We start from the raw sequence: 19,914 nt of genomic DNA, 5'->3' as shown, positions 1-19,914 counted from the left end.
ACCGCTGAGCCCCGCTGCACGTGACCCTACGCAGCCAATGGGGTGCGCCGACAGTGCTGCGGATCGGGGCTGGCGCACGTGCGCGGTGTGACGGCGCTCCCGGGTCTCCCGCCCCCCGCCCCGGGTCTCCCCGCAGCGACCGCACAACCGGCTCCGCCGCCTCCTCCGCGGCCTTTAATAGCGGCACCAAACCCGTTACACAGCGCCCGGGGCCTCGCCGCGCTGCGCGAACCCCCGCAAGCCCTTTTCCCTCCGTAGCAGGCGAGTAACGGGGACGGAAAGGCAAAGGGGCATCCCAGCCAAAACCTGGGGCACTTGGGGCGTCCCAGCCAAAATCCGGGGTGCCTGCGGGAATGTGGGGTGTGAGGGGGCAGCCAATGTCCCAGCCTGGCAGGACAAGGATGTACTCTGGTCCATTCGGTTCTAGTGACCCGGAACAGCCATTTCTGCAGCAGCGCCACCAGCTTCACACCTTGTCACGAGGTGGAATGTCAGAAATTAACTTTTTTAACATGATTTCTGCACGAAAGCCAAGTCCTCCCTTTGAGTCCGTTGTGTTTGAGTCACTGTCCGTGTTCCGACACTTCAGAAATTCTGTCTATTGATTTAAGGAGATCAGCAACAAGCTGCAGTGACTCTGCGCCGGAGACCAGCTGCCTGTAACGGGGAGAGACGCAGCGTCAGACCGGGGAGGGGATGCAGCAGCCAGGCAGCATTTTGGGGCTGTTCACCCACACAAGGGGATCTTTTCAGAAGCAGTTTATCTGAAGACTTCACTTCTTAGAAGAAAATAAGACTTACACGTTCTAGTTATTTTTATTACCTAAACTTGGAGGAAAATACATGCCAGATAAGTAAGAACACGGACAAGCTGATCTGGCACACAGAATACAAAAGCCTGAGTTTCAATCCTAAAAAACCCGTGGGGACATTTACTCGCAGCCTCAGTATTTAGACGAGGATCTGGGCCAGCGTTAGGCGAGGTTAAAGCCACTCACCTGATGGAGGAGCGGGAGTTGGTGATGACTGTGAGCAGGTTCTGGAGGGCGAGCTCCGCGTTCTGCTTCACCACGGCCAGGCTCGCCGACTGGCCCGACCGCAACGCTTCGTTCTCCGTCTTGTAATTCTTCAGCTGAACCTGCAGACGACACAGACAAAAAAATCATGTGAAAATAAGCCCAAAACTCCAGTGGGTCCTTTACAACAAAAGTGAATAACGAACGCACTCGTACAGCAGCTCATTAGGTGAAGCAAAAAACAAAGACGTCCCATAACCAGGCTGCCTAGAGAGAATGAAACTTCACCCAAATGTTAAGTGAAGTACTACACATCCAAGGGGAGAGGTTAACAGTCTGCGTAGAGCTGAAATGGGCTGGTCTAGAACACTTTCTGCAGCATTTCCTAGGGGAAGTGAGGCATAATGTTTAATATCCTTTTTATAGGGTCAATTTCAAGATGTTTTCAGCCTCCACACATTCAAGCAAGGCCTTAAGAATCCTGCTTCCTACCTGAAGTAGTGCGTTTTCCTGTTTCAGTTTTGTAGCGTTGTTTTCTGCTTTAACAGCCCGTTTCTGAAACAGAATAAAGATTATTTATACCATAGCAGTGCTTAAGACACAGTGGGCAGTTTGAGCTACGATCCCAGCAGGTAACCTGAAGCGATGTGGTTTGTGTTACACCACGTCTTGCTCCGAATGCTTTACAAGATGGGCACAGTGCACCCAGTCACATCCGATGAGCTGTTTCCTCCCCGTTTTTCCCTTCAGCTATCTCAAGTGCAGCTCACCACCTCCAGCTATTATTTCTCTTTTTTCGTGGACAAGAGGAAAAGGTACTCAATATAAATAAGGAAGCAGGAAAAACAGCTCTTAGGTCACGTAAGAGGTGTTTTCAGAAGGCTGCAAAAAAGCAATTGAAGGTCTTGATGAATCTGAAAATGGTATTTCTGCACAGACCTCCCTTATTGCAGGTGATGAAAGGAGCTCTAGACTGGGATGCAGTCTTGTTATAAGGGAAGACTCTGGACCAATTCAGAGGTGTTTAGTGCTCACTAAAGTGAAGCAATTATCTCAGCTTCGCCCACTCTCCTGGGGGAGGAAGGAAAAGGAAGAGAACCCCACAGCTTCAACCATCAACAAACTTCTGGCCCTGTGGCAAACACCAACACTTACAGTCATCAGCTGGAGATTTTGCTCCACATGCTGCACCATTGCTTCTAAATCCCGCGCTTCTTTTTCTTCCTTAATTTTGTTTTCCTCCAGTTTTTTTTCAAGCTTCCTCATCCTTAAAAAAAGAGACAATGTACAGTGAGCACTTGTAACATTGAATACTTCAGGAAGAAAATTCTAGGGAAGGATCAAGAAGTTCGTTCTTTGATGTTATAAGAAAAATAAAAGTCTTCCCACAGAACTATGCTGTGGCTCCGAGGATTTCTTTGTTCAACACCCATTAGCTTTAAAGGGAACTATACAGCTGAATGCAGAAAGGCCATATAGGAAACAGAGGTGTTCACAACCGGGTAATTCTGAAACAAATGTTAACTCATCACCATGAAGTAGCAGCTGCCTCAGCGGAGGAGCAGCCCCACACAGGGGATTCAGACAGCCACCCTAGATCAGTCCTGGGTTGTTTAACCTCGGGAAATTCAAGTGTCTCAATATCAAGTTGCTCACCAGCAAAAACAAAAGTACTTTTCCTGCTTCCAAGGAGAGAGATTAAGACTCAGTATTTTGTTAACCTGAAGCTTTATGAAATGCACCCTGTCAGGCCATACCCTCATTTTCACTAACCACCTAAGCTGCACAAAGCATAAGCCACACAAACACACTTATCAGATGTCAGCTTGCTACTTACTTTCCAAGCCTTTTTCAACAAGCAAACCAGGTTTGTTAAAGCTTTTTAATAAATAGCATAGATTGCAACTACATTTTTCTTCTTTAAAGACGTTGACTGTTTCCAGTGAGCACCTCTTCTAAGACAACTCCTTGCTTATGTGGTTACTTTCCCCCATACTGTGGCTTACGCACTTGTCGGCTTGAGTTTCAGAGAGAATCTGAAGCTTATTGATCTTGCTTCTCAAACTGGCATTTTCTTCTTTTAGCTAAAATATAAAAACTTCCATTAGAAATGAGGGTGTAGTTTCACACCACTACTAACACCCCAAGACCAGTACCATAAGAAATATTCAGCTTTAACTCTAGTGCCGGAAAATCTTGCACTTTCTACTACATTCAAGGTTACTTTCACACCTAGCTTTCCCATCTCAAAACCATTTAACATCACTAACCCTGTGGGGCGCAGAAATGTGTCACCGACCAACCAGTGCAGATGTGACTAGCCAGATGCTGTTATTTCTAAATTAACACAACCTCAGGGCGAAAAGCATGAGGAAGTCACCTAGGTCATGCCCAAAGCAGCAGGACAAGGGACTGGATCTGACTCATGCTGTGGAGCAGTTTTTCAGGCCTATTTCTCCCCTTTGAGCTGCTCTAAGAAGCTGCCGGGTACCGCACAGCCCATGCTGACAGTACGATTGACTAACACAGAGTTTCTGTAACAACCTTGTAAGGAACGTTTAACGAAGAAATGTTGTTTTTACAAAACGGGGGACCTGGTGCCTGACCCCAGTGCGGGGGAAAGGACTGAGAGACATCAGACTATGGATCCTTAACATAAAACAAAGTGTCTTTGAACTAATCCCAGAATGCAAACTGTTTACTGTATTTAAAAAGTTAAGCTAGGGGAAGGGTAACCAAAGAGCCAGGAATCCATGTTTTAAATACATCAATAAGGGGAGGGGGCTGTTAGAATTAGATGAATGAGACAGATAAACTGAGGCAGGGTCAGGTAAACCCTGAAGTGCCAACCCATGGGTAACAGGGCAGGGAATATGCAGCCGGGATTTGGGGGGCATATAAGCAAGGGCTTTTTGCCCTATTCTGTGCACCTGCCTTTTGGTAGAATACCCAGTCTTGGAAGACCTTTATTAAAATATGCTTTGCTGAGAGATCCTGCCTGGGCCTGTTCTATTGGCAAGACGCTCGTTTCCTGCAACCTGATGCTCAAGCTGGCCCGGCAGAACCCGGAGCCCGGTTCTGTGTCCTCCCCGAGCAGGGCGGCGGGAGCCGGCCGAGGTTCTCACCTGCTCGTAGCTGGGCTGGAACAGGGCCAGACCGCCCGGCCCCGGGGCGGCTCCGCGGGGAGAGGCCGCGCCCGGGCCCTCGCAGGGGAAGGAGCCGGCGGGGCACGCGTGGGCCCGCTCCACAGCCGAGGGCCGGTAGCTGCCGCTCCACTCCTCCTCATCATCCTCGTCCTCCGCCTCTCTGGGCGGCTCCGGGAACGAGAGGGGCCCGGGGGTCGGGCCGGGCAGCGCTGCCTGCGAGGGGAGAGCAGAGCTGAGGGGGTGCGGGTGGGCGCCGCAGGGGGGTTCAGCCGCGCCACCGCCCGGGCCCTACCTGGCGGGTGCCGCCCGGCTCCTCGCCGCCGCGGGCCTTGCTGCGGACGAACTCGCGGAAGGAGAAGGGGTTCGGCTCGGCCGGGCCCGGCACCGGCAACCCGCCCGCCGCCATGGCAGCCCCGCTCCTCCGCGAACCGGGCGGGCACCGACTGCGGGGCGGGGCCTCCCCTGAGTGGGCTCCGCCTTCCCTCAGAACGGACCAATTAGCGAGAGGGCGCCACACTGTCACCCAATCATGTCCTTGTCTGAGTCCCGCCCCTTTCCCCGCCCACCAATCCACGGGTCCCCGCCGCTGCGCAGTGCCGCCCGCCCCGCCCACGCGTGACCCCGCGCCGACGCTCCCGGTGACGGCAGGATGGCGGCCGCCATGGCGTGGCTGCGGCGCGGTGCCTGGGGCCCGGCCCGGCGGTGAGCGGGGAACGGGGGACACGGGGAGGGACGCGGGGGAGGTGCTGCCGGGGCTCCCGGCCTCGCTGACGGCGGCTCCCGTAGGTGCGGGCTGGCGGCCGGTCGGAGCTACAGCGGCGGCGGCGCGTACCCCAGCGTGTCGCTGAGCTGCCCGCTGCCCGGCGTGCCCAAGGCGGTGTTCGCGGCGGCCGAGGGCCGGGAGCAGTTCGAGACGCGGGTGACGGTGCTGGAGAACGGGCTGCGCGTCGCCTCGCAGAAGAAATTCGGGCAGTTCTGCACCGTGGGCCGTGAGTACCGGAGCCCGGTACCAGGGGGGTGCGTGGGCTCCAGAGCTGGGGACACGGTGGTGACAGCTGGGGGGGTGGGACTCACACCGAGCTCTTCTCCTTTTCACGCCAGTTCTTATAAATTCGGGATCAAGACACGAAGCGAAATACCTCAGCGGCATCTCGCACTTCTTGGAGAAGCTGGCGTTCTCCGTGAGTACCGTTCGAGACACCGTAAATCTGCTCCTCCCCGGGGTCTGAGCTGCTTAAATAGACGCTGATGGCATTCCTGATTAATTATTGCGATCGCAATTGTATTTTGAAAGCACTGCTTTCACCTGCAGTGTTAGGGAGTATTTAGCAAACCATTTGGCTTAAAGATTGTAGATTATTCTTGTTCTGGGCTACACTGAAGGATTATAAACAGTTGTGGTTTTACTGATTACTAACACTGGTGTTTTCCTTCTCAGTCCACAGCTCAGTTTGGCAGCAAAGACGAGATTCTCCTCACGTTAGAGAAGCACGGGGGCATTTGTGACTGCCAGGCATCGAGGTATGACGTCCTCTGTGCTCTGTTACCTGAGTGTTTCTAACACTGACAGCAGCTTGCGCTGCTTTTTGAGGTGTGTGACAGTCAAAGCCACTTTTTCCTTCTAAGCAGCAGAAATCCATTTGTGGCGACTGCTGAGAAGCTACAGAAATGAAGTGGAAGGGTTATAAAACTTCTGTTTCATTTTGAAAGTATTTAGTGATAACGGTCAAGCAGCTTTACCTGTGAATTCGTGATGCACGTTCACTGAACGCTCACAGACGTGATTTCTGTCTGTATTGCAGGGACACCATCATGTACGCGGTTTCTGCTGACGCCAAAGGCCTGGACACGGTGGTCAACTTGCTGGCTGATGTTGCCCTGCAGCCCAGGTTCTCAGGTGTGGGAACACAAGTCTCTGTCCCAAAAAAAGCCTCCCCACGCATGGCTTGCTAGATTTCAGAATTCTTCATTAAGTCGTGCTCATCAAGACGTTATTTTGTAGCAATCGGGTATTTTGCGTGGTGGTTGTTACCTCTGTCTCTGTCTCTTGTTCTAGATGAGGAGATTGAGATGACGCGAATGGCGATACGATTTGAGCTTGAAGACTTGAATATGAGACCTGATCCTGAGCCGCTCCTCACGGAGATGATCCACGCGGTAAAACACTCAACAGTCTACGTTGTGTGCAGTGCCCTGTACAAGACGCGCTGCATTCTCTTCCTCGGTTTTTCCTGAACCTCAGGGTTTATTTTAGACTATTCCTAAAACCGATTTTTCTGTTATTCAATTAGGTTTCAGTGGTGAGAGGGAGAATTTTGCTGTCGCTCCACTTCAAAATCCTACACAAGATTTTAACCTAAACTAAAACTATCTATAACTTGTCTTTGTTGACACGGGTGACAACATGTTGTTGAGTTATGCTGACGTTAGTGAAATAACGCTTGGCCTTTCCTCTCTTACGTGCCTCAAACAGACAGGCATAATTCTAGAACAGAAAGAAAAGGTTCAGATGGAGGGGGGGGTGAAGTAATATTTGTTACTTTAATGCATCTGTTTCCTTTTAGGCAGCCTACAGAGACAACACAGTTGGACTGAACAGGTTTTGCCCAGTGGAAAATACGGACAAAATCGATCGGGAAGTCCTGCACTCGTACCTGCGCAACTACTACACGCCGGACAGGATGGTGCTGGCCGGGGTGGGGATCGAGCACGAGCAGCTGGTGGAGTGTGCAAGGAAACACCTGCTGGGCGTGGAGCCCGTGTGGGGCAGCGGGCAGAGCAAGGACGTGGACAGATCGGTGGCTCAGTACACGGGAGGCATCATCAAGGTAAAAGGGAGGTGGAGGGGGTGTATTTGGACTTGAGCTGATTTCTCCGTAGGCTTTGTTCTTCTAAAATCACACGCTGTTCTTGAGTATGAGCCAAAACTGGCCATGACAGATGTTACTTCTATTGGGAATATATCAGGCTGGACACAAGAGAGGTAAAAATCAATCCTAATAATTTGTGTGCCCTTCCCACAGGTTGAAAAAGATATGTCAGATGTGAGTCTGGGCCCTACTCCCATCCCGGAGCTCACCCACATCATGATTGGCTTAGAAAGCTGCTCATTTTTAGTAAGTATTAACCTAAAATCCTTTGGTTTGAGTGCCTTGTACTCGAAGAATCCCAGAATACTGTCTCACGCTGTAAATATTGTCACTTTTGCTGCTGATGCTGCACATACAGCCCAGCAGCTTTTTCACTGTTTGGTGAAGGTACTGAACTTTCGGTTCTTCTCATGCCTTGTTTCTTCCTGACTCATTTTCTCCCTCTTTACTCATCCCAGCCCCTCGAAAGCTCTGCTGTTAGCTGGCTGAATTTCTTGTTGTGATTCAGGAGGAAGATTTCATTCCCTTTGCCGTCCTGAACATGATGATGGGAGGCGGTGGCTCTTTTTCAGCTGGAGGGCCTGGCAAGGGCATGTTCACCCGGCTCTATCTCAATGTGCTCAACAGGTTTGTTTGCCTTTCTGTTTAAGGGACAGCAAAAACAGTCATTAGCAGGTTCATGTGGAAGGCTTCATCTTCTGAAAGCCAGCACCCCCAGGTTTCGCATCTGCCTGTTCTGCTTGAAACCTGTGGGACTGATTTATTTTTTGAGAGGGTGAAAGTGAAGGGCAGAAGTGACCAGGAATCCTGTCTTCCTCTGCTAGACCAATCCATCCTTTAATCAGGGGATATTAACAATATTAATTGGCTCTAGGTACCAGTAACTTTGCTCTGTCTTGCCCTGGGGTTGGTCTCGAGGATGCAAGTGGAGGGAAGGGAGTAGATGGCAGAAATTGTCAGAGGCAAAGGATTAACGATTCTCATTGGTAACGCTGAAAATCCTGAAAATGCACTAAGAGGGGACTCATGGTCCATGCTTGTTAAATTTTTACATTTAAATACCGTTTGTATACTCGCAGGCACCACTGGATGTATAATGCGACCTCTTACCACCACAGTTACGAGGATACAGGTCTCCTGTGTATACACGCCAGTGCAGACCCAAAACAGGTAAATAGTCCTGTATTCAAAGACAGGTGTCCTTCAAAAGTAATCACATCACTTCTTACCAGACGGAATAAGCGTTGCTCTAATCTCCTTCCAATCATGTGCTTTTCCTAGGTTCGAGAGATGGTGGAAATCATCACAAGAGAATTCATTCTAATGGCAGGAGCTGTAGGGGAGGTGAGCAGCTTAACTTCGGTCTTTGAGCTGAAATATTGCATTGCACTGGCCTGGCTAGAATGACATTTTGTAGATAAGTATGTGAAGTATTTCTGTAAAAGAATACAGTAATTTTAGCCGCACGTTCACAAAGAGGAAGGTGCTTCCAGAACTCTTAGGTGGTCTCTTGTATTAGAGAGCAGCAGCCAGACTCTTTTTAAACATCTCTTTGTATTTACTGCTCATTTACAGGTCGAGCTTGAGCGAGCGAAGACGCAGCTGAAGTCCATGCTCATGATGAACCTTGAGTCTCGGCCAGTTATCTTTGAAGATGTGGGAAGGCAAGTGTTGGCAACAAACACAAGGAAGCTGCCTCACGAGCTCTGTGCCCTCATCAGTGAGTAGACAACGCTTTTCCTGGCCTTGACTGAACCGTAGGTACAATTGTGGGTAGGGGGAGCAGCTTGGAACACTCCAAACTCATCTCAATTGCTTGCAAGCCAGCACAAAGCTTATTTTTGTCAGAAAGAAGGAATAAACCAGCATGGTGGAGAAGGTCTAGAGTTAGCGATTGGTTTTCTGAGCACGGGGTCTGACTCAGTGTCATCGTAAAGCTGCTTTGCGCTATTTACAATGTAGTTGTCACAACTCTGGCTTATTTTTTTTCCCCACAGGTCAGGTGAAATCTGCTGATATCAAGAGAGTGGTCACTAAGATGCTTCATAAGAAGCCAGCTGTGGCTGCACTGGGTGACCTGACAGATTTGCCCACTTACGAACACATCCAGGCAGCACTTTCCAGTAAGGACGGGCGGCTCCCGCGGAAGTACCGGCTCTTCCGATAAAGACTTGCTTCTTTTTTAAGGAAAGTAGACCTATGGTGTAACTTAAGTTTCTGGGGAGTTCATCTACAGAGATACTATGCATAATGCTCCACGGACACTTCCTCTAGAATGAACGCGATCCTGTTCTTCAGGTTTTTCACTTGCAAGTAAACTATGCTAAAGAATAAAAGCTCTTTTACTCCAGAGTTGGTACACAAAGGGAAATTATTAAAGGAGTTGCTGCTGCTGCACCTTGAACTTGTACCTGCTTTCTTCGAGCTGTTGCTCGGATGAACTTGCAAAAAGAAAACTTAACTGTCACTCGGCTGGGAGTCACGATCAACAAAATTACAACATTTAGAAAGCCCGTGATCCTGTGACTGACCCTGCATACACAAAGAGACATCAAACTAAGTACCATGCATCCAACACACTGAAGAAATGGAGATCCAAAAGAGAGGAATAAAATGTTTGATTTCTATAATCCCCTAACATACGGGCTTACAAATGTAGACAGTTGCATTGCAGCACCTCACTGGCTAGATGTGTATTGTACAGAGTGATCAGAACGCTGTGAGGCAGCTCTTACCGGCTTTATCCCCAAACCTTCCCTCATGCAACTGGAAGTAAACCTGTTGCATTGCTTCTTGTGGAACCCACGGTATGGATCTCCTATCCAGTTGTTGTGTATGTTTGTAAGAAAATAAATGAGACCTCTAAGTGACTGGAACAAGTAGTAAGAGTTCTGAAATTCAGCTGCTAATGGCTGGGTGTCTTGTATTGGCAGGTAAAATGTGCTTAGTTTGTTCAATGCAAATGATCCCAAGTAAATCTGTCCTGCTTTGCCAGCTGAAGACAAACAGCTCAGGTTCCCCGAACCGTTAGCATGTGTCACACAAAGAACTCCAGTTCTGACAACCCTGCAATAAGAGCTCGTTCTCATTTAAGGTATTGCATTAATATGTTTTTATTCCTTTAAAAAGAAAGGAAATACCTGATGGCTACAGACAGGTCAGTGCCTTAAATGTTCGTACCGCAGAACAGAAGCTCTCAGACAGGTTGCATAGTTAGCAGCGCCTCCTCCAAATTTGCACGGTGTTTTATGTACTAAGGTGATTAACGATCCACCTGATCTGTGCCCATAAAGTATTAGCTGGACTTGCACTTCACCAGTGCCACACTGGTCCATGTAGCACGTTTAGCCTTAAGACAACACTACTTCAAAAACAGCAACTTATTCACAGTTCACTGAATTGGAAAAATAAAAAACCAAAAGGAATTAACTGTAATCGGAGATAATGGAACTGCGCTGATCTGACCTGTGCAGTTTCTCTGCGCGCTGCCCTCATTTACTCACTTGACCTCTCCATCACTTCGCTGAAGCATCACACAGTAGCTGTACTCAGACCATTATTTTCACCTTGAGTGTCCTCAAGGACAGCAAGTGTTTTATCCCCCCGGGGAGGGCAAGTGAGTCAAGGAAGGGATTGTTTCAAGCAGTCTCAACAGCCATATACATGGTGCGAGCGATTGAGATTTACCCCCTCAGTAACAGAAGGCCTTATAGAATAATTATTGAAAGGCAATGTTTCTACACATCAAATGTACAGTAGTACATTAGTAGTACATTCACACAGGTCCTGCTGTCGAGGACCAAAAAAGCCCAACACAGGAGCACCATCCTTACACAAAACTGCCCAAGTCCCCTAACTGGTCCCTGTTACGCATTTTACAGAACAACCGTACACTTAACTACAGATAAGGAGAAAAAAATCCAACCTCACAATGTATGTAAGCTAAGCAGTCAACTTGAACAGACAAACGAGTGTTTCCACCTTTCTGCAGGCTTTTCTTAGGTCCCCTGGCCCAGTCATGCCAGTTCCAGAAGCTGTGCCCTCTGCGTGGAGTCACCTTAGAACCAAGAGACTGCATCTGGTCGCTTCCAGAGAAAGCATGGTTAAAAATAAATCAGTCACATCTGTTGGGATGGATGTCCTAAATAACTGACTCCATTTTCTCCAGCAAAAGTACTTGAGCTACATGGATTACCTCATGCAAATGAATCCAGGATGAGGTTTAAGACATTCTTCACAAGCCACAGCAACTGCCAGAGGTGCTTAAGCACACAATTCCCTGCAGAGTTTGTCGTGGCCTGAAATCCTCTTTCTGGGCACCTCTAACACAAGCACTGCAGAGTTCTCAGCTCACGAAATGCTACATATGCTGCTGGATCTTTGGTCCTTTTGCTCTTGCCGTTTCTGAAGTTCCCTTGTAATCCGTCTCTTTATTCCGATTAAATAGAGATCTCTGTCAAACTGCCCCGCAGCAAGCGGAATGCTACAACACAAACACAAGCAATTAGATCAGAGCACAACACTCTTCTGGTTTGCCCAACGTTGCCCAACTACTTCATAAAACAAAGGCCAGAAACCCGATTTTTACTTCCTTAAGGCATTCAGCTACTGCTGTGGGAGAAAACAGATTAAACAGAGTCCTTCCACAGCAACAAACTAAGGGTTTCACAATACCTTTAAATGAAGAAAATGGTTGTAAAAGGCAAAAGTACTTTCAATTTAAGCACGATCATGTCTGCATTCTTAAGGGACATACATGGAGGACATTCTTTATGACCCTAAACTAAAAACAGAATAAAAATTGTAAAACTAAAGTAGCGTACTGTTAACTTGGAGTATTTTCTAGTAGGGTTCATGCACAACAGCTCTTACTCCAGTCTGTTCTAGAGAGGCCAGAAGGAAACTCTAGCAGCTCAGCCCCACAGACTCTGCAATACTTCTATTTAATGGGTATTTAATACCCATAAACAAACAAACAAAATACAATTCTAATTGCACTGGCGATCAAGTGCTTTGAGAAATCACCGTTTTCTAAATACTTGGGTCTTGAAATCCCTGACACTGCTACTCAGAAAAGAGACTTAACTACATTTCAGTGACTTAACCAAATTTTTAAGGAGTTCTACTGGCACAACAGCCCACAATGGGACATTAAGAACATGGAGGATCTCAAAATACTCCACAGACATACAATGATGTTGAAATGCAGCTACCACTGGGAAGGAAAACCAGCATTGATCCCAAAAGGGAAAGAGGAACAGAAGAGGAAAACTGTCCGTGCTGACAGGAAAAACTGAGGGCTGCATCTCAGATAAACCACAGATTTATAGTCCACTGCAGTGGACTCTGTTTATCTCCCTCAGGAGGATTAAGGGACCCAGCAGCAGGGATTTCAGATGTCAGCGCAAGGTTTAAGCGCTCTTACTGCCCTGAGCACTGAGAGCACATTTGGGTAAAAACCAAACAGGCTGCAGGGATCTACATGGGATTAACTGTGTGTCCGGGACTCTCCTTGGAGGACAAACCCCCAGCAGGAGCCACTGGAGCCACGTGCAATCATACAGAGTGGTGTAACGAGGTACTAACTTGTCTCTGCCAGGCCTCACTTTGACACGAAACAAGGCAAACACAGGCCGATGGTCTGACGTTTTGATCACAGGACAAGACGAGTACTTGACAGCGTGGATGTCATCTTTGTACCGACTGCGGTACACAACTCGGTCCTGGGAGGCAGAGAGAGGGGACACTGAGCGTTAACTCCTTTGCACGTCCACCCTGGAAAGAAGCACCGGTTCACAACAGACAAATCCATTCATTTACCACACTCCACTGACTGAAATTAAGTGTCCCTTTTATGAAGAATTTGTGTCTGATCCCAATAGCGGTTCCGTGCCCAGCTCTGAGCACAGGGGAGAACGCACAGAACAGGATGTAAGGCAGGGAAAATAAAACTAGCAGCCTGTACCAAACTCTCCGTGTGCTCACAGCTTCACCGATCCTTTCTTCCAAACCAGTTCTACATGTCCTGTTGCCCTTATGCAACAGATCTCAGCACGACTGTATCTCCCACAGACCAGCTGTGGCAAGGGAGCTTTGTCACGTAGGTGAGAACCCCTGTTGGAGGTGGCTAAGAGGCTGAGCGTGCTGCCCCGAAACCACCCCTTACCGTGTAGGATGGAGTCCTCTGCTTGGAAGTGGTGTCATAGCTGTCCTTCCCTATGTCAAACTTGTAAGAAGGACGGAAATGAATGTCGGCCTCCTGGAATCCTTTGAAAATAGACCCTGGAAGGGGAGGGGAGAACAGCTTTAACAACAAATTCCTCCTTCACAAGAAGGTGGCACGCTTTCTGCCATTATTCAACACCGCTTAACTAAGGCTGGCTTGGAACTGCAGCCACGTACATACATAACTATAAAAACCTGGGCTTGGGCTCTGGAAAAGGAGCAAGCTCAAGTTCTTACATATCGAGGATAAAAAATAGCCTGTGGCTATTTAAACAAAAAAACACTCGTTGGATGAACCTCCCCTTCCATCGAAGCTCATGATGCTTTGCAAATGCAAGTTATTCACATCTAAATGCCCCAGACCCTGATGTCCAGTTTTCAGAGGAACTGGATGAAACAGAGCAGTAAGAGATTATACTATATATAGCAAAATGCTACAGCAAAGTGTCCCTTGTGCAGACTGCCACTGTATCGGACAACTGCTGACTTCCGTTTTTAGGGAACGTAACAACAGAAAGCAGTGATGATCTCTAGGAAACAGAGGTTTGGCTGTAATTATTTCTATGCATAGATATCTCTGTTCCTGGCAGCATGGGAGATAAAGCAGCTGTTGCTCACCCCTGCTCATTTCACTGATGAGCTGGTCGTACGCCAGCAGCTTGGACACATCTGTTTCTGGGTTCTGGTTCAAGATGGAATCCACAGTCTCGCGATCCTTATTTAGCCGGAAGTTGAAGTCACCAAACCAGAACACCTCATCAAACCGAGTTGTGACATCACCTGCAAATTCAAGCCAGAAGCGTCAGTATAAAGGGAAACGTCCTGAAAACTTCTGAAGGAAAAACAAAACAAATCCCAGACTTTTCTTCCCTGAATCTCCTTTTGACTTTTGAGGAAAATTAAAGGATGTGATGTGGCTAAAGCCTCATTAAAATGAAACTCAATTATTTCGAAGTGAGAGCTGCATGATGCATGGCGTACTGAGAGTGCTGCTAGATTTGTTCAAGGAACAGGCATAAACTATTTATTTTTACTACCAGGAGATATAGTACTTAAACATGTTGTCTGCCTGTGACCATCACAGAATGTGGTAATAAGAAACAAAGATAAAATTTGGCAAACAATACACTGACCTGTGGATATGTAAACTGAAATAATATTCTTTCTCTTAAGTTTTGAAATAAAGTTATTTCTTACTAGAACTGGATCGATACGGGTTTGTGTCTGGAACATTCTTGGGAAGCGTAAGGGCTTGGATGGTTTTATTGTAGTCCAGTTTCCTCTCATTCACCTTACTGTCCCCAGCTGAAAGACAGAAATCCCATTACTGCCAACAATGCATTGCTGCCATTCAATTACCATTTTTGGTTAAAACAGGAGCTTCCAAATGACATCAGACACATCCCACATGTAAACTGTAACACTCTGACCCAGGGAGCACACAGACTGAAAAATAATGACAGAAAGTGTGGAAAAAGAGACACAATTGTGCAGAGTTCATTTCTGCTTTTCTAAAGCCAATTCTTTTGTAATGGAAAGTTCTCCTCCCTTATTGTTCTTAGCTCAGCAATCCCACACTTTGATTTCAGTCTGTCTTGCTCCTCTATCCCCCTGCAGTATTTTTTCCCTCCTCCCTCAATCAAGACACTTCTAACGAGATTGTAAAAGTCTCACATGTGAAGTGGGATGTGATGAAGAGAAAGGAGGTCCCAAAAAACGTGAAGGAGATTCCCAGCGCTCCCTTGGTTTTGATCTGAGATACGATTCGAGTTGTCACCGTGGCATACTCCACTTCTGGAAGGAGAAAAAGAACCTGCTTTTACTGAAGAGCCTCTAGAGATGGTGAGCAGGAAAATTAGGAAAGAAGGACAAGATGCCTGATGGCAGCAGCCCTGTCACCTCCCCACTCTTCAGCTCCTTCTGGACCACACACCTGAGCAGAACCAGATGAGGTCCCTCCGGATGAAAACTGACATGTACAGCACCCCGTGAGCAGCGGAGTAGAGCATGACATAGTGGGGACCCAGCGTCTCTTGCAGGCGGATCTCCCACTCTCTTCTGCAGGAGAGAACAACAGCTGGATCACAAGGACAGCACAAGAGACAATAACCAGGAGAGGAAATCAGTGTCGTGAGAACAGAGCAATCCCTCTGGTAATGAACAGCAAACAAGCGTAAGCGAAACCTCCGCTGCCTCGTCAGGCTGGTGTGGAACTCCACATGGATCATGCAGCAGGTTCTGCATGTTGGTGAGAGAATTACAGCACCAAGCAGCTCACAAATCTGAGGAAAAGAGAATCCCACTGGGAGACTCCCTAAAAATAGCAGAGTCTGATAGGAGGCTTCGACCTGCTCTTCCAGGGTCAGTAGTCTCAGACAGACTAGGAACTTGCAGCAATGTCCTGTAACAAGCACGTTGCTGCTCACACAACTGGCCTCTGAGCGAGCTCATCGCCTCCCAGATCTACGGTAAGATGCCCACAGAAATCAGACCAGAGTTTTGCTCTTTGCTGTCCTAACAACATGACCAAGCTCTGTATTTACAGCTTTTTATGACATTTTCCTCTAAAACCTATTTCCCCTGGTGCTCATGAAATGCATTTCAGAGTCTTATTAAATGGGTTGGTTATTGAAAATATTAATACGATGGAGACTATTTCCAGACTAATTAAAAACAAAGTAATTAGTTAACAATAAAATGATGGTTCTTTACATTGTTTTTGCTACCTGTCTGGACAGCCTTCTTGAACCCCAATGACATACATGTCCTGGGCATAGTCAGCTTCTGTGGGTAATAAGAAGTCATCCAGATTCACTGGAAGTTCCTATTATTAAAAAAAATTGAAAAGAAAAAAGATAAAATAGCAGTATTAGCTATGCAAAGGTTTCCTAGAAAAGTATTAGAAAACTTCAGGCTAACCTACAAATTCCACAGCATATGCAAACAATTCAGGCTCTGAAAAATACGTTAAGTGATAACACTGAAAACTCTCCTTCCCAAGGGCAGATTTCAACTGCTGCCGCTCCAGCAGTAGCCAAGATTCCACAGCTCAGCCGTGTGGGCCAGTAACGTGATGTTTCTAATTTCCTCACTTTTTACCAAGCTCACGGGCTATGTACGGAACACCCCAGGGGCTGCTTGTGTCCAAGCGTAGCTTCTCAGTCACCTGGTACAATCAGGCTTGAATTCTCAGAACCTTGTAATTTGATAAAGACAATGAGCTCAGGTTGACAAGGACCATAGTATGAACAAAACAAAACCATCACACCAGCCCTGCAGTAAAGATGGGGTAACTTCACCACTGCCGAAAGACCTGTGGAGACTTTGTGCACACACCTTCTGACCCTGCATGTTCCAGGTGGCCACAAAAATGCCAATATTCCGATCAGGGAAATATCTGCTGAGTTCTTCTGCTCCCAGTAAGGCACCGCTTGCCAGAAGGCTGCCTTCCAAATAGCTCCTGCGAACACAAGACCCATAAAAGAGCAGCTAAGGAATCAGCATGACAGCTGCAATTATCATTTGTAACACTTGCACCTTGAGTTAATCCAAGATACACCTTCAGCTCAAGAAAATAGCATTTAGTCTTTATATACTGTTCTGCTTGCCTTAAGTTCCATATGAAGTTCCAACCCTTATAGAGAGCTCATGGATCATACGCAGGAAAACAAAACTATCGTCATAAGCCAGGCTTTTCAAAGCCAGGACAAGAGTGTGATGGCGAGACCAATGCCACACAGGTTCTGTGATGAGAAGACTGAAACCATCAAAAATCTTCAGTCTCCTGGTACTTACCACAGACACAAAATGAAGAGATTGGTTTGATATTTGAGTATCTTGAGGAAGCTCAGTTGAATTAAAACGTGAAAATAGATCCACTATTGCCAGCATTCTGGCATCAAGTGGCTCCTAATCAATGATTCAAACCACATTCTTCCTTCAATTCAGCTCATCAAATTAGCTTTCAACTAAATGATTTATTGAGTCTGAGGTCTAAAATAATACCGCATTTGAAAAGGACAGATCTGCCCCTCCAAAGAACACACTGCTTACAAAAGCAAGGGGTATTGGCAAAAGGACTGCAAGTTGAATAAGCATTTTTAATCTTGCTTAAGCCCTACAAATACTGATGAGAGCATGATGCCCGGGAACGCTGCACAACCCAGCGCTCTACCCAGCTGCTCACCTGACTCCAGCGGCTTTGCAGAGAGAACTGAAAGAAAACCCCTCATGACAAATGAGTAACAACCTATTTTGGGGCATTTACACCAGTTAGTAAAGCTTTAACAGTTTTTCCCAACTATTAGTAGGCACAGCTACTGTTTCTTAATTAAAAAAAATATTACTTAAATATGACAAGCAAGCTGATGGCAAATCAAACTTGTATTTATGAAAAACAACACCCAGCTGAAAGAAGCAAATACAGAGCATTTGTATTAATCTCTCCTCTTCAAACTGTTCCCAGCCTCCACAGCAGCTTAAACACCACCAAACAACCGTTGTGCTTTACTGATGGGCTGGAAGTTCCCAGGGCAGCTGTCTCTCTGCTAACACACCCCAAACTTTGCCACAAGAAACTGGGGGACGTACCTGCTTCGAACATCCTTGGAGCGAATGGGAGTGAGCAGACTGAATGTGGATTTCATGGAGTCTGTGGAGCAATTATCATAGACCATCCCATTGCCGTGTAGCCTGGTGTCGCTCAAGCTGCTGCTCACCCTCCCAAACTTGTGCTGAGAATAATATCGGTAATCCATGCAATCTGAGTCAATCCTATTAGCTGTCCTCAGGGTGTGAGAGGCCACATTCAGCTCCAGGGGTGGCAGAGGTCGAACCGGCGTTATTTGGGACAACCGGGGTTTGCCGCCGGCAAACGCTTTCCCCCGCAGAAGCCCCCCAAAGGCACTGGAGATCTCGGAGGCTCGTTTGCCCAGGTCGGAGGTGCCTCCTCTGCTCTTCCCCACAGGACTGGCTTCCAAGGCATCCTGTGAGCTGTGCAAGGAATTCTGCGGGCAGCAGGGGCTCGCCCTGCCCCTGACCGGAGGGCTGAGGGACGCTTCCTGCAGAGAACCGTTGGAGGAACTTGTCTCGTTGGGGTCAGTCAGACTTTCCTGACTCGTTCTAAACCGCCTCCACCTTCTCCAGCTTTTCTCATCCAGAGACGCAGCGCGTTCCAGCCGGGGTTTCCGAGGAGGCCTTGGAGTGAACGATTTAATTTTCATATTAGCTTTGAGCTCAGCTGGAAGAAGCTTTAAGGTTTCATTTAAAGAGGTGCCTACAGTTGGAGGATCTTCAAAGGTAAGCAGCTCGTTGTCACCGGGGTCCTTCTTGGCTGCTTTGCCAGCTTTTTTAGCGTGCAGGTCCTGTACCGCTCCACCCTCCGTGCTCGGGGTAGCACATGCCCCAGAGTGCTGAGGAAATCCATTCGGAGTGCTCATTCTCCCCTGTACCCAGCTATGGACACAGCTCCACAGGCCAAGTTCCTCGCAACATCGATTCCTTCCCTTACTTACTCCATAGATTCACAGAGCTTCAGCCAAGGCAGAAAGGCAGGGAAACTGAAGATAACTCAGTCTGTAGCTGAGAACAAAGGGCAGGTATATGTGTAGGGAGATGCATTGTCTGAAATAAGAAGTGGGATACCTAGATTTTCCCAAGGGAAATATGGAAAAAAATAAAAGTTAAGCTGCAAAATCTGCCCATTAATCAGAAATCAAGCTCCTCACAGGACCTGCCTCTAGAACAATTCAGACCTTAACATGACCTTGTTAGAAAACCAATGTTATTTTCCTTTTTTATTAAGACCAGAGCAGCGAACTGACTTCCTAACTGCTGCAGGTATCATGGCTGTGTACCGACTTCTTTAAGAAAAGCTTGTGTGCACTGTTAGCATGAAAAGAAATCAAAACTGCACATAAATCGTGGTTTGTTCTGCTTGCTGTGCAGTGGGTCACCAGCACAACCGGCCCCCCCAGGCTGGTGCCAGAGGCCAGGAAACCTCCAGTGATCTCAGGCCAGGAAATTTCCAGTGATCTCAGCCTCCACCGGCATCTCACAGCGGGGAAATCGCCGCCACCTTCTCGTTTTGCAGCAACCTCCGGCCACCGCTGCTGAAACCGAGAAAATATCCCAGGCGCAGTTTTAGGGATGCGGGATTGGGGTTCAAGGCAAACTCCTACCCACGGGGGAAAGCACCTTGTCACTGCAGTTACCGCAACCCAAACTTCCCCCTGCAGTGCCACTCTCTGCAGCTCTGTACCGGGAGCACAAATCCTGTCATAGCCACTTCTGTTACCTGAGGGACAGCCCTGCCGGCCCCTCACACCCGCCTTCCCCCGACCCCGAGCACAGAACGGACCAGTTTCCCCACAGGCCGCCCCCTCGCTGAGCGACCACCGACCTCCGGGCCCGCGGGTCCCGCTGCCGCCCCGGCGGAGGCTCCGCTGCGCTTGGCCTCGGCGGCTTTTCACCCGCTGCTGCGGGCTGGGACACAGCTCCTTCCCCACGGGGCCACACAAAGGCACGGCTGGAGCCGGCAGGGCTGGAGCCGGCGGCGGCCGCTCCGGCCCCGCTGTGCGGCCTCGGCCCGGCCGTGGCAACGGCGGCGCTGCTGGGCCCGCCCCGCGGGCAACGCCTGCGCCCCCTGGCGGCCGGAGG

At 48.2% G+C, this 19,914-nt stretch overlaps 3 protein-coding genes across 6 annotated transcripts; 1 reads left to right on the top strand and 2 right to left on the bottom strand.

Moving 5' to 3' along the window:
• Positions 1–146: 146 nt before the first annotated feature.
• ENTR1 (endosome associated trafficking regulator 1) lies at positions 147–4,612 on the bottom strand. The gene is made up of 7 exons (XM_065853941.2): positions 4,455–4,612; positions 4,142–4,375; positions 3,027–3,100; positions 2,172–2,283; positions 1,509–1,571; positions 999–1,138; positions 147–657 (listed from the first exon to the last, which is right to left on the bottom strand). The coding sequence occupies exons 1-7, from the start codon at positions 4,566–4,568 to the stop codon at positions 564–566; spliced, it is 831 nt and encodes a 276-aa protein (XP_065710013.1). The 5' UTR covers positions 4,569–4,612; the 3' UTR covers positions 147–563.
• Positions 4,613–4,735: 123 nt separating this feature from the next.
• On the top strand, positions 4,736–9,911 carry PMPCA (peptidase, mitochondrial processing subunit alpha). The gene is made up of 13 exons (XM_065854127.2): positions 4,736–4,864; positions 4,949–5,151; positions 5,264–5,343; positions 5,601–5,683; positions 5,965–6,059; positions 6,219–6,319; positions 6,727–6,990; positions 7,186–7,278; positions 7,541–7,659; positions 8,112–8,202; positions 8,314–8,376; positions 8,608–8,752; positions 9,030–9,911. The coding sequence occupies exons 1-13, from the start codon at positions 4,812–4,814 to the stop codon at positions 9,197–9,199; spliced, it is 1,560 nt and encodes a 519-aa protein (XP_065710199.1). The 5' UTR covers positions 4,736–4,811; the 3' UTR covers positions 9,200–9,911.
• Positions 9,912–10,120: 209 nt separating this feature from the next.
• Positions 10,121–19,867, bottom strand: INPP5E (inositol polyphosphate-5-phosphatase E). 4 transcript variants are annotated; one of them, XM_065854079.2, is made up of 11 exons: positions 19,658–19,867; positions 17,848–19,367; positions 16,594–16,717; positions 15,984–16,081; positions 15,191–15,315; positions 14,932–15,051; positions 14,455–14,562; positions 13,876–14,037; positions 13,199–13,314; positions 12,619–12,755; positions 10,121–11,515 (listed from the first exon to the last, which is right to left on the bottom strand). In XM_065854079.2, exons 2-11 carry the CDS (start codon positions 18,693–18,695, stop codon positions 11,383–11,385), a joined length of 1,971 nt encoding a protein of 656 aa, XP_065710151.1. In that variant the 5' UTR covers positions 18,696–19,367; positions 19,658–19,867; the 3' UTR covers positions 10,121–11,382. The 4 variants fall into 4 exon arrangements, with proteins under 4 accessions (XP_065710151.1, XP_065710150.1, XP_065710152.1 ...); XM_065854078.2 differs by having other exon boundaries at positions 17,848–19,364; XM_065854080.2 differs by having other exon boundaries at positions 17,848–18,900.
• Between the last annotated feature and the right edge of the window lie 47 nt (positions 19,868–19,914).

The sequence above is a fragment of the Patagioenas fasciata genome, chromosome 20 (assembly GCF_037038585.1).
Source record: "Patagioenas fasciata isolate bPatFas1 chromosome 20, bPatFas1.hap1, whole genome shotgun sequence".
In the NCBI taxonomy this organism is placed as follows: Eukaryota; Metazoa; Chordata; class Aves; order Columbiformes; family Columbidae; genus Patagioenas; species Patagioenas fasciata.
This window is presented reverse-complemented; position numbering and strand designations above follow the sequence as displayed.